Source organism: Parasteatoda tepidariorum, chromosome 2 (assembly GCF_982258835.1).
Source record: "Parasteatoda tepidariorum strain Cologne lab strain chromosome 2, Ptep-v5.0, whole genome shotgun sequence".
NCBI lineage: Eukaryota > Metazoa > Arthropoda > Arachnida > Araneae > Theridiidae > Parasteatoda > Parasteatoda tepidariorum.
Genome location: NC_141756.1, coordinates 60932452 through 60946024, shown reverse-complemented (window position 1 = coordinate 60946024; position 13573 = coordinate 60932452). Strand labels below are relative to the sequence as shown.

Here is a 13573-nt window from a genome sequence, read left to right as displayed (position 1 = left end):
TCGTAACCTTGTGCAATAACTGACAGGAGACTGACGTGTGATAAGCGTAAAACTGTGTTATTAAGTTACTCCCCCCCCCCTTCTTTGTATCAGAAAAAAACGAACTCATTCTTTTCCAATGGGATATTCTTTCGACTCTTTTGGAGTAAAACGCAATATATTAACTTACTGTAAATGATAAAATAAATTTATATTGTTTTTGAATTGATTTGAACTTTGATTAAGACAGATAATATAATAAATAAGCGATTTTTTATACTTGTTTTTTGTTATCATTGTTTGTTTCATTTAACCAAATAGATTAAATAAGCGTTTACAATTTTAGTGATCCTATATCGGAAGTTTAAAATATTTTCTTTTTGCAAAAAAGAAATTAGAAAGGCTGAAATTACGCCATTTGAAATTGGTATGCAACATTAAACAATATTTATTAAAAATAAAGTACTTTACTTCCATCAATAATAAAAACCAGCAATTAAACATTTACTGGACTGTTTTTACAGGGAAGAGAGTTAGCTTTTTATATTCCAGATTTTGTTTTGCTAACTAATTACTTATTACCAATAAAATTTAAACTTTAAATTGTAACATCATGTTCTAATAATCTCAACAATAAAATGAATTTTTAAAATTTAGTAAAAATTTTTCCTTTGAAAAAAGTTGTTATCACTTCATCTTCAAATATGGAAAAAAAAACATATTAATAAAAGACATAATAAAAAATATAATCAAAATAAGTAAAATAATAACAAAGAAAGTATCAATTCAAAACTTAAACATTAACAAAACCGAGAATTTAATTAACTGTATATACTTTATTATTGATTATATGAGAAATTTTAATCTGTTAAACTTGTAAAGCAGTGAAATTTGAAAGAAAAAACTGACTTGCAAAAAATATAAAAATTATTTCAAGGAGAGTGAAACAGTTAAAGATATAAAAATAAATTAATGGAAAATAAAGGAGAAATGAAAAAAAAAGTGAAAATAAATTATGAAATTAAAAATATTTTGCCATTGAAAATACCAAAATAACATACAAAAATTTGATTTCGAAGAATTTATTAAAAACAGCACATTTTGTAAAATATTTAAAGAGAAAAAATAGTTACACAGTTTTCAAATGAATAAAGTTTTTTACATACATTTACGGTTACAGCAATAAAGTATTTCTTTTACAGTAATAAGAACAATTTTTATACATTATTTAATTGTGTGATTTTAAAATATTATTGTATTTTTATCTTCAAAAGAATCCTCATTAATAAAAAGTGAAAAAAAAAATATTCAAAAAGAAAGGATCAACCATAATAACTTTTGAATTATGTGTCGAACTTTCATATTCTGTTTCAAAACCAATTATTGTTTAAAAAGATTTCCTAACATTAGCATATAAAATATTCATACCTATTAATCAATATTTTAAACAGAAATAAACTTTAAATTGTTTCGTAATCCTTAAGTACTTATAATTTCTTTATAAATATATTTTGCGCAAGACATATAAAAATATGCATTATACATATAGAACGTATTGCAATCAATATACATGGCGAATGTTTAAAGAAGACATTAAAGGAGACATGTTAGTAAAATATGCGCAATTTTTGTACTTTTCAACCTTTGACTGGGAGATAAATATATTTTCTCTTTCTTCTCTCTCTTTCTGTCTTTCTTTCTCTCTCTCTCACTTTCTCCGTTTATCAAAAAGTAACAAAAAGCATCCCGTAGCAAAAAGCATCCCATAGCAAAAAGTAGCATTTAAGTATTGCAGCAAAAGGTGTATTTAAGACTAAAAACTAGATAGTAGATTCCAAAAAAATAGATAGCGTCTTGAGACCATACATACAATTCGATATCAAAAAGAAATTAGTAGGGAATGAATGTTTTTTACACGCCATTTGCAAATTTTATACTTGTAAATGTATGTGTATCAATTCCATGTATGAAACACATGTAGAGAAAATTCGAAAGTTGAAGGAAAAAAGAAATGTTGGTTTATACACATCAGCGTAATTTCCTGTGTATAATCCGCGGATACCTTATCAAAAAGCGTGACGTTATGGCGAATAATCAGTCGAAATTATCTTCTCGACGTCAAACATCGTGAATTCAACGATTTTCGTCAGTCGTAAAAGTGTAAAAGGCCATTCATACTGGATGTGAAAAATTCACGCTTACGAATTTGAAAATGCGAACGAGAAATATATTTGCCCAACTCGCCAGTGAATGCCCCATAAACATGATCACGTGTCTGCTCACCCGTTTCCCTGCCGAAGCTCATTGGCTCATTCAGGACGTATATTTGCTCATACATAACGTTGCTTTTGTAGGTGAGAGGGGCTTTGAAATTCATTGTTAATCATAACCACATTATATTGCCGTATAGCCAGCGAGTTATACGGCGATACGATTTATCTGCTGGAATTCTTCCACCAGGGCTAAAATTTAATCCTGCAGATTATATGTCACCGAGGATAATAAGCAGACAATTGCAATTTTTAATACATACATGTCAAATAAATACATCCATTGTCCGATGAGATAAATTATAAACTGATTACACATGAATGGAATTATTACATCGCAATAAAATACTTGTTTTAATGTAATAACTGCTTCGTTGCTTTTTCAGTAGCATTTACCAGATGTTCTGTAATCCTCGCCTCTGTTATGTACTTTTGGAATTCTCGTCAGAAATGCATTCCGAAAAGTATGCACGTTAAGAATCGCTAATTAATAAATCAGCAAGAAAAACAAAAATGCTAACGAATTAGTGGAGAAGAATGCAGGGTTAAAAACACCAAAAAGAGCTCGATTACTAAGTGAGATCTGTATTTGCAAATTATACTCCGATAATTACTTATCAGCTCTTTTTCGTTTTCAGCGGTAGACAAGCAAGTTTTATGCGGCTTTATTTCCGTCTTCAACTCTAATGATTCGTTAGTTTTTGCTAGCATTTTTTTTCTTTGCTTAAATATTAGTTTGCGGCTGGCAGTGTGTATATTTATTAAGCCCATTTTAGACACGATTTAAATTATAATATACTGAGAGGGGTCGTTAAGAAGCATGCTGCATACAATACAGAAAAGACTGCATGCAATGCAGAAATACACTGTATAAAATTAGTATTAGTGAAAGTAAATTTAGTATCAAAATAAAAATGTGAAAAATTTGTACTTTTTCCATTTTGTGAATATCAGTTATAAGACACACATGGTGCATGGTACATTTTTAATGTTATTCTTTTCGATCCAAAAACGCGATAAAAGTTCTATTTGTTTTTTTTTAAGTCAATTAAATAGGAAACATATTTTATTGAATCTTAAACCATCACCGCTGCTGTCACATAAATGCAATTCTCAGTGAAAAAGTTAATATAAATTGGACATCCATTAAATATTTAAAAAATTTGTACTTTTTTTAAATAATGAATGAGTTATGTTATGAGATGCATGTAACATAGTAATATTTCTATGCGTTTTTTTTCCTCAACTACTCTTTTCAACTTAAAAACACTATGTAATTTCTACCTGAGATTAAAGAAGGGTTTTTATTTTAAAAGAAATTAAATGTATCACATATTTTATTTACTTTAATAATGTTCATAGCTGCTTCCCCAACTATATAAATGCAGAGAAAAAAATAATGAAAGGATATTAAAATTTTGGCAAATTCCATATTTTTCAAACTATGGGTATGAATTATAAATATTTGTAACGTGATTTCTTTTTCTCTTTAAAGCACCTTATACTTTTAATTCCGAACAGGGAATATTTTTAAATTAATTAAAAAACATAAATACATATTATTTACATTAAAACTACATCTTTGCACACTATATAAATGCTGCAATCATATAGAAAAAAAATCATTATACGCTGTAAAAATTCTAGATCAAATTACGCGAGGTAAAACCAGCACTCATCTGTTTTTAGCGGAACATGTTACTGAAAAAAAAAATCTTATATACCATAATTTTTATAGTAATAATTACCTTAAAATCACTGAAACACTCTAATTAAGTAAATATTACTCTAAAGTAGTAAATATTAATAATAAAATTTATTTTACGGATGATGCATCCTTAGTTCTGGTACTTTACCCCGTCATTTGTTCCAGAATTTTTCGCAGTGTAGAATAGATATTTATGAAATACAAGCAACAAATTTTACTTATGGATATTAATTGTAAAACATATATCATCTGATGCCTTTTATACTAATCAACTTTGCTATCCTGCCAAAAAGCATATTTTTGTGGAAAACTTCATGTAATTATTATCTATAAAAACAGGAATAGCAAATAACAGGTTAATTTTCAATACTATACTAGCATGAAATTATTGTTTAAATGTTTCATAAGTGTTTTAAAAACGAAAAGGAACTATTAACAATACAAAATTGCTAACGTAAGAGGTAGGATGTTGAAAATTAAATGACTAACATTCGCTTACTGGGCACCACTCTGTGTATTGTGAAGATTGTAATAATGTCCTTTTAAATTTAAAAGTTCTTGGTGGGTGCCTTTCTCAACAATGTTACCTTTATGAATTACAACTATGGTGTCAGCATTTTGAATTGTTGAAAGTCTGTGAGCTATGATGAGGCAAGTTCTTCCATCACTTGCTTTATCTAACGCTTCTTGGACAACCTATATAAAAATATTCCGTTGAAAATAATAATTAAAACATTTATAATTGAATCAGTTTTGTATATGCCACTTTCAGTTAGTATATATGTTGACTTTGCATGATTTAATGTTGTTTATACAGACTGAAACTTTGAGACACTTGTTAAGGTTTTGTTTTTCTTTATTTCTTGTATGAAGGATGTTTTTTAGTTTTTAAGCAACTTGGCAACGTTGCTTTTCTGTTTACCACTCATTTTTCTTAATTTTGTTTTTGGATTAATTTTAAAAGAACAAAAGTTTTAGAAATAAATTAATAAATTATGAATAAATTAAAAGTTGGTCTGCAACATCAGTAGTTTTTTATACAACGATCATAATTTTAAGAAAAAGGAATAGGTATGTCAATGTAATTTGGCAAAAACTCTTTTTCATAACCAAGTTCTCATAGTTAATTTTTTTTCTCATAATCAAGTGGAAAAAACTAGATATTTATTAGATATCAATATAAATATATCAGATTATACCAGATATTAATATCATAATATTAGATATTAATATCATAATATTAGATATTAATATAATAACATAACAACTAATATCAGATGTTAATAAAATAATATTAAATATTAATAATAACAAATAGAATTCCATCATTATTCAGTTTTTAATGGAATCCCATAAGAGCATATTAAACTCCAGTCCAGAGAATAACTTAAGTCTTGCGTGAGAATACTTGGTATATATTTGAAATTCAGCACATTTTTCAGCACATATATTTCGAACATTTTTCTATTTTTATTGAAATACAATTTTTTAATCTTTGTTATAAGCTTTTCTTCGAAAAAACAGTTTTAAACAAGTTAAGAAATTTTTAAATTTGCAACAATTAAATCTTTTGTTTCGAATTTCTTAAAATTAATCTCACCACACAAAAACTACGTCAGCCCTAGAGACATACACATGAAGCCGATAGTGAATCTGCTGTGTTTTGTGGGTGAACGTTTGATTATGGATAAGGTTGGCTCACTATGAGGACCACTAACAACACGAGTATGTTATTAACCATTTTGGATGTTGAACAGGTCGTTCACTGTTGAATTTTCATCCTAAAATTATGTTAAAATAACCGGCAACAATCTGTCCCTTCAATTAACCGTAATAAACATTTTTCACCTTTATGGTTTTGAAATTGCTTACAACTACAATGGTTAAAAAAATCATGAATATAAAACTATACGGTTTTAACTATACGGTTTTTTAACCATTTAAAATCAGGCATTTTTTTCAAAACCGCAAAAATGAAGTTTAGCAGGACATTGGAGCTAGGCTTATTAAGAGGTAATGGGCATTGGAGTTAGGTTGTGGTTGGATTTATCAAGAAGAAATATTGTGTTGTCAACGCTGGGACTTGAACTTTCTGTAGGTCATGAGATTGGTAGATTAACACCTATGGCAATAATATGTATCCAGCTGTAAGAAACTAAGTGCTGTGGCCAGTTTGTCCGATAAAATTCAGGTTGTTTAACCATATATTTGTAAAGCAGTTCATGAACAGTTTTTCTCACAGTTAAAAATTTTAATACTATGGGTTTACGGTTATTTGACTACTTTGTTTGAATATGGTGAAATAACTACTAAATAAATTGTTACGAGAAACACTTTTATTACACTTTCAACGAGAAATTTCTAGCTGTGTACCGTTCAATCAAAATCCTCTTGAAGAGTATATTATTGATATTCATATATTTTAAGGTGACAACAGCAAAGTTTATCTAGGAAAAAAAGTGGCGACTGGAGCAGCTATTTACTATTACACATAGAATGGTCAGCCAAATCCTTTGACCTTTGCCTCACGGAAAATCTGTGGAACGTTTTGCAACAGTGGATAGAACACCAAAACCAGCATCCCCATGAGAAAAACCAAATGAAAAACAACATGATGAAAAAAAAGCGAAATTGCTATATACAAACATGCTAAACACGTCATTATGGTTTAATGGGAGTTTTAACTTACCTTTTCACTTTCTGCATCGAGGGCAGAGGTTGCTTCATCAAGAAGTAATATTTTGGGATTTCTTAACAGGGCTCGAGCAATAGCTACTCTCTGCTTCTGGCCGCCACTTAATTGCGTGCCTTTGTCACCAACTGGTGTGTCGTATCCCTTTAAAAATATTTTTTATGTACATTTTAATATTCAATTAGCATTTTAAGTTGTTAATTTCACTTAATAAGTTAATTAATTTGAGTATGAAATCGTATTATATGAGTTTTTAAATTCACTCTTATTGATACATTTTGTTAGAATATTTAGTTAAAAAAATATAATAATCAAGTTATAATAATAAGTATATTTTATGAAACATATTTATGAATAAATTTACAACATATTTATAGAAAAAAATAATTTATGGAGAAACATATTATGAAGAAACATAATGATAAAACGATCATATTCTTGCAATGCGCAGTTTCAGCGCTATATGGAGGGAAAAAATTCATTGTTGGTGATAAAAAAACTTTCTGCTATAACTTTTTAACAAATTTGCCCACTGACATGGTGTTTTTTTCAACAATTACTACAATTTTTGCTTTAATTATTCTGTTGTATGTATACCTCATTTGCGTTAAATTGTTTGTATGCAAGATTAAAAATCCTGTTTTTCACTGTTTCAGATATTGCTGTTATGAAAGCATTTTTAAAATATTTTATTTGAACCGCTAAACACAATCTATGAATGGGTCTTTAATTGTTAAAATATTTTTAAAAATTTTTCGAATTTATTTTCGAAACCTATTGCTTTATAAGACATTAGTGATTTAAAAATGAAGAAAATTTTTTTTTTACCTGAGGTAATGAAGAAATGAAGGTATGTATATTGGCTTGACGTGCTGCTTCTATGATTTCTTGCATTTCAACTGTTCTAGAATTGTCCCCGTATGCAATGTTTTCAGCTAGACTGTAACTGAATAAGACAGGTTCTTGTGATACAAGGCCGATGTGAGATCGGAGGTTAGCCACTTGCAAGTCTAAAACGTTTTCTTCGTCAAGTGTCTGAATTAAAATGCAAATAAATATTATTCTCTGTTTATAGTGTTGCGAAAAATTTAACTCATTTAGTCACTCTACCTTTGATGGGACGCAAGCAAAATTTAGCTCAGTTAGAATTTAGTTAATACTGATTCCAAATTTTTTATGCACAGAGAAAAATTGCTGATCAAATTATCGCACTGTATAGTAATGGTCTGTTTTACCATAAATACCAGACTATCTGGTCTGTTTGACCATATTTTTTTTAGAGTAATATTATTTTTTATAACTTTATGGAAAATCAGGTGAGATAATAATTCTAGAAATCTACCAAATTGCATATGCATAAATATCATAGTTTATTCAAGTAATTTCATATTACGATAAACATTTTTAAATACCAGATTGCAAACTAGAAAAATGTAATACCATATTACAGTTAAGAAGTTTTAAATACCTTATAATAAAATAGCAGCTTAACAGTCACTTCATCAAATAACAATTTCAACCTAATTTTAGATACAGTGGTACCTCGAGATACGAGTGTATACGAGTACTGACATACGAGTTATTTGAGATACGATCTGTCGAGCGAGCGAAGTTTTGTTTTGAGATACGAGCGACATTTGAGATACGAGGAACGGCCATGCCCTTCTCGTCCTCGACAATGCTCCTGCTCACCCACCGAGCCTTGAACATGACATCCTCGAGGAGTTCAAGTTTATAAAGGTTCTCTAATACCACCTAACACCACTCCTATCCTGCAGTCCATGGACCAGCAGGTGATTTCTAATTTTAAAAAACTGTACACTAATCACCTGTTTCGGGGCTGCTTTGAGTTGACAGAAAACACAAACCTCACCCTTCGAGAGTACTGAAAGGACCACTTTAACATCGTGATATGCCTCAGAATTATTGATCAGACCTGGCTGAGTGTTACAACGAGAACCTTGACCTCTGCATGGAAAAAGCTGTGGCCTTAGTTAGTCTGCAGCCGAAAATTGGGCTGTGGCCTGAGTCTGTAGTTTCGAAGGATTTGAACCTGAAGTGCCAGTGGAGGAGGAGATTGTGTCTCTGGGAAAATCCATGGATCTGGTGATGGGTGAGAGAGACGTGAACGAGCTCGTCGAGGAGCACTCTCAGGAACTGACGACCGAGGAATTACAAGAGTTACAGTTGCAGCAGCATTCGGGGATTCTGCAAGAAATTGTTTTCGAGGAAGAGCCAGAGGTGGATGAGGTTGTCTCTACAAGTGAGATAAAAGATTTCTTGGGAGTGTGGGAGAGAATTTCACAGTTCGTGGAAAAGAAACACCCCGAAAAAGTTGCAACTAGTCGTGCATCGGAGCTATTTAATGACACTCGCCTAACTCATTTCTTCAGCATTCTAAAAAGGAGGAAGAAACAAACCTCCTTGGACAGTTTTTTTTGAATCCGACTAAGAAAGCGAAGACCAGTAAAGAGAAAAGCAGTGACTAAAATTAAGCATGCCGTAGCATTTAAGTTGTAAGTTGCATTTAAGTGACCAAAATACAAATATGTATGTACACTTTATAAAACCAGTTTTTTTTCCTTTACATTCTCTTTTATTATGCTTTTATGCAGTATTTGTCATTTATAAATACGTAACAAAAACAATTGGTGGTAGCATTTTTGGGGCTGGAACGGATTAATTGCATTTCAATTAATTTCAATGGGGAAAATTGCTTTGAGTTACGAGCGAGGTTACGGAACGAATTAAACTCGTATCTCGAGGTATCACTGTATAATTTACTATTTAAAATTTATAAATGAGCATAACATAATCAATAATGTTATAAGTATATTAATCTCAAGAGTAGGTATTATGTAACACAATTTTCAATTTTCACCTTATTTCACCACAAAATAGTACCAAATATTTTACCAGAAAAATTCCAGGGTAACAAACATGTATGCTTTGTTAAATCATACAAGTATCTTAAGCAGTTTATATTTTCAAGGAACGTTAAGTTACACTTAAACGTTCAGTCACGATTTGTGAAAACGTTCTTTTTACTTAAACGTTTGCGAACGCTTTATTAAAGCTTACTACAGGACATGCAAAGATTTAGCACTAAGAATTTACGGAGTTGCTCTTGTTATAACATCAAAACATGACAAAGCATTGCACTTATCACATTTATATACACTTTATGTTGAAAAGTTACGTGCATTATACTATAGCTACTTCTTTTCATTTCATCACATATTCCAAGCTTTTACACCGTTAAAATTTTCCTTCTCAGATTACGGTAAAAAATTCGGCAGGAATTTCTCGATCTGATTAACTTTAAAGTTTATTGTTAGAAACATTTTTTTCCGTTATGGCTTCGAAACCGTTTACAACAGGTGCGGTAAAAAAAAACATGAATACAAAACTGTACGGTTTTGTAACCATTTATTATCAGCATAGTCTAAACCATAAAATTAAAACTTAAATTTACATTAAAGTTCTATTGTTGCTGCGCATTTATATGCCAGTGATAATTTCATATTATCTAGGGTCACCGACTGAAGAGTGTAAGGTCCTGAAAGCTCTTCGTGTATTTAAGGAATAGAAGAAATATTATGGTACTAACTCTGGGATTCGAACCCCTGTTTAGACAATGATGAGAATGACCGATTAGCTCCCTCAGCTACAGAGTGTATTCAGCTACCCGGAATAAATTGGTTTCATTAGGTGGTCCTAGTTAGCACAGATAGAATTCTTGTTGATGTTAAACTGTATTAGGTAAAAACAATCAATAAACTATTTTTCGTCATAATTAACAATTTAATGTTATATTTTTATGGTTATTTGACTGTCTTGGTCAAATATAGTAAAATAACAATTAAATAAATTCCTATTTAACTTTTTTTTTACAGAGAAATTTCTAATAGTGTAATCACAAAAAATTCTATACAAAAGAGAAAGCAAACGTTTAAAATTTAAACGGTTTTGTGTTCCAGTACGTTAAGAGTTTGCATAAGCCGAAACCTTAAATGTTACTCAAACATTCTTATAAGCTTTGTAAAAACATAACTGCTACTTAAACACTTTGTCAATCGTATTTTAAAATTTCATTTTCAAAACTTAACGAAACTCAAGGACAAAAAGATTTTAGGAAATCAAAACCTACTTACTAAATTCCCATGCAAAGGATCGTAAAAACGTTCGATCAATTGCACACAAGTACTTTTGCCACATCCACTACTTCCAACTAGAGCCACAGTCTTACCTGGCTCTATTGCTAAATTAAGACCTCTCAAGATTTTTATATCAGGTCGGCTTGGATAATTGAAGTGTACTTTTTGGAAATCAATATAGCCATTGACTTCATTCTAAAAAAGAAAAAAATAGAATTTATGAGTTTAACATGAAGAAGTAAATAAAAGACTATAAACTAAACAAAATTAGATTTCTCCAAAGTTTGAATTATATTAATTTTCATCTTATGCTATATATATGTCTGGAATATTTTAGTCAATTATTCTATTGAAATTTAAATCATTGAAAAAATCGTTCAGTTTAATTTTCACTGACCCTTTATACAATATCACAGGTGGGAAAGCTGCCAAAAGTGACCACGTCAAATAAGAAAGATGAGTCAATTTATATGAGACGTTTAACTGGCAATCAAAAAAAAAATCCCAAATAGTTTAGTTTATTTATTCTTAAGAAAGCTATGTATATTAAATCGATTTTTTTTTTTCAAAAAGGTAGAAAGAAAAAATTAAACAACTGATACGATTTACTCAATCCTGATCCCGATTAAACCGGTTTACTCGAAGGACCAGAAAAATATTTTAGTGTTTTACTAACTTACCAACGATATATATTCGTTTTCAAATATTAATAATATTTTTATCAGAATCGTAATTTTCTCGAAATGGAGAAATGAGAGAAAATAAACACTTTCATTATGAAACATTTTATTAACAATATATTAAAACTTAAAGAAAATGTACTTTTGTTTGATAAATTATAAAAACGCAGAAAACAACAGTAAAACACAAGAAACATCTGAATAAGACAGATCTGTCTTTCTAGGAAAACAAGTGCTATCATTAATTCTCAGACACGCAATTATTCATCGAAATTGATAATTGCCTTGCAACAAGAAGTTATAGAAAAAATTGATCAATTAGAAAATTAGTCTAATAGGCACGGATTAGGCACGGTTAAAAGATATGGAAGATCAAAAAAATTATTTTTCGATTTATAAAATGTATCTAAATTATATTATACTTAAAACAATTAAAAGATTAAGTTGCATATACGTTAAAACGTGTATGCAACTTAATTTTTAATTTTACCATGTTTTTTATAATCAAGTGTATAAATACACTTGATCTAAAAAAACATGGCACTTTTTCTGTGGAAAAAGTTTTTCTTCCTTCTTTTCAAACGCCCTGCATTTTACTTTAAAAACGCTACTTCAACTTAATTTGTTAATTTCAATTGTAACATGTCATATAATGTCCCAATAATGATCATAAATAATGTTTTCAAAGAAGTTATTAAAGCAAGTCTTAGAAAGAAATATTTTATAATTACTTCTGATTAATTAAAGTGTTATTACTTTTTTTAATATCAATAATCAAATGGCCTAAGTAGTGTAACTGTTTGAATTTTTATTAAAGTAAAGGCCATATGATATGCAGATGAATTCATGGTTGATGTAGCGGTGGCCAATATTTGCCAAAAAACAGCGTTACTCATAATTAATTTTTTATTATTTTATTACTGAAACACTGGATGGCAACTTCTTTAGTTTTTCTTCTCTTATGTGATGTACGAAAATTATAGTTCTTTTTAAATATGTAGTCCCGTTAAATGCTAATGAAAAACTTAAGCTAGAAGTTCTGTAGGCCTGTTTTAAAGTATAAAATAAATTTATGTTTTTGAACTATATATGTTAGAAATAAAAGATAAAATTATTAAAGTTTTAAAAAAAGAAATTTTTACACCCAAAACAAAAACTATCTATATTTTATAGAAACATATAAAGTTAGTTTTGTTAACTGTAAAGATGAATTTTTGAAGATCTGCCATAGATGTGAAAACCTATTTTTGCTTATCATATTGACTTTAACAATTGTTTAAAACAATTGATTACTGCTAAAACATAACGAATGATTTCAATAAAAACTTTAATTATCTTAATTAGTAACTTACCAATTTTTTTCCTTGTTGAGACAGGGGATCTATACTGGGAACTATATCAAGAAGATTAAAAATTCTAACAGCGGCCAGTTTAGCTTTATTGTAGTCTGGGGCGATTGCAATAGCTTGTCCAACATACATCATCGCAATTAAAACTCCTTGAAGAACCCTGTTTTTATTAGATAAAATAGTAAGGCCAAAGAAAGATTCAAAGGTAAAATAAAAAATGCATTGAAACAAAGCTATAAATTAAAAAAATAATTAAAAAAAATTAAAAGAACCGAAAAACATTAATTTTAAAATTCGCAAGAAATGAATGGACTTTTGTTAGGCTATTTGGCCATTAAAATGATAAGTGAAGATTTGGGAGCAAAAAATGATAATTTTTCCGAAAGATGAAACTAGTGCGCTTTAATTCGATGTAGAGTGAGCAAGAAAGAATGACTAATAAATATTCGACTCTAAGCATACGACCTTTGTTAAAAAATTTAATTTCTCATTAGCTATTCGGCCAATTTTGTTCAAATTTTTTATTGTAAAATTCTTTAAAATGATGTACAAAGTTACATAACTCACCATTTAATTTTTTTTTTACTTTTGTTAAATAAGGTTAAATAATGTTCACTAAAAGTTATTTTTTGCGTGCAGTTATCTTTGGATTAACGAATTTTATTATTGTATACAAAATTTTTTAAATTCGCTTAAAACGTTCTCGAGATGTAACGAAATATGCTAAAGTAAAATTAA

General features: G+C 29.3%; 1 protein-coding gene across 1 annotated transcript in view; it reads right to left on the bottom strand.

Annotated features, from left to right (window-relative positions):
- Window positions 1-13573, bottom strand: part of LOC139425003 (ATP-dependent translocase ABCB1) — a 103930-nt gene that overhangs the window by 54808 nt on the left and 35549 nt on the right. The window contains exon 22 of the mRNA XM_087157414.1: window positions 12861-12995. Within this exon, the coding sequence (XP_087013540.1) occupies window positions 12861-12995 (135 nt within the window). The remainder of the gene's footprint in view (window positions 1-12860; window positions 12996-13573) is intronic.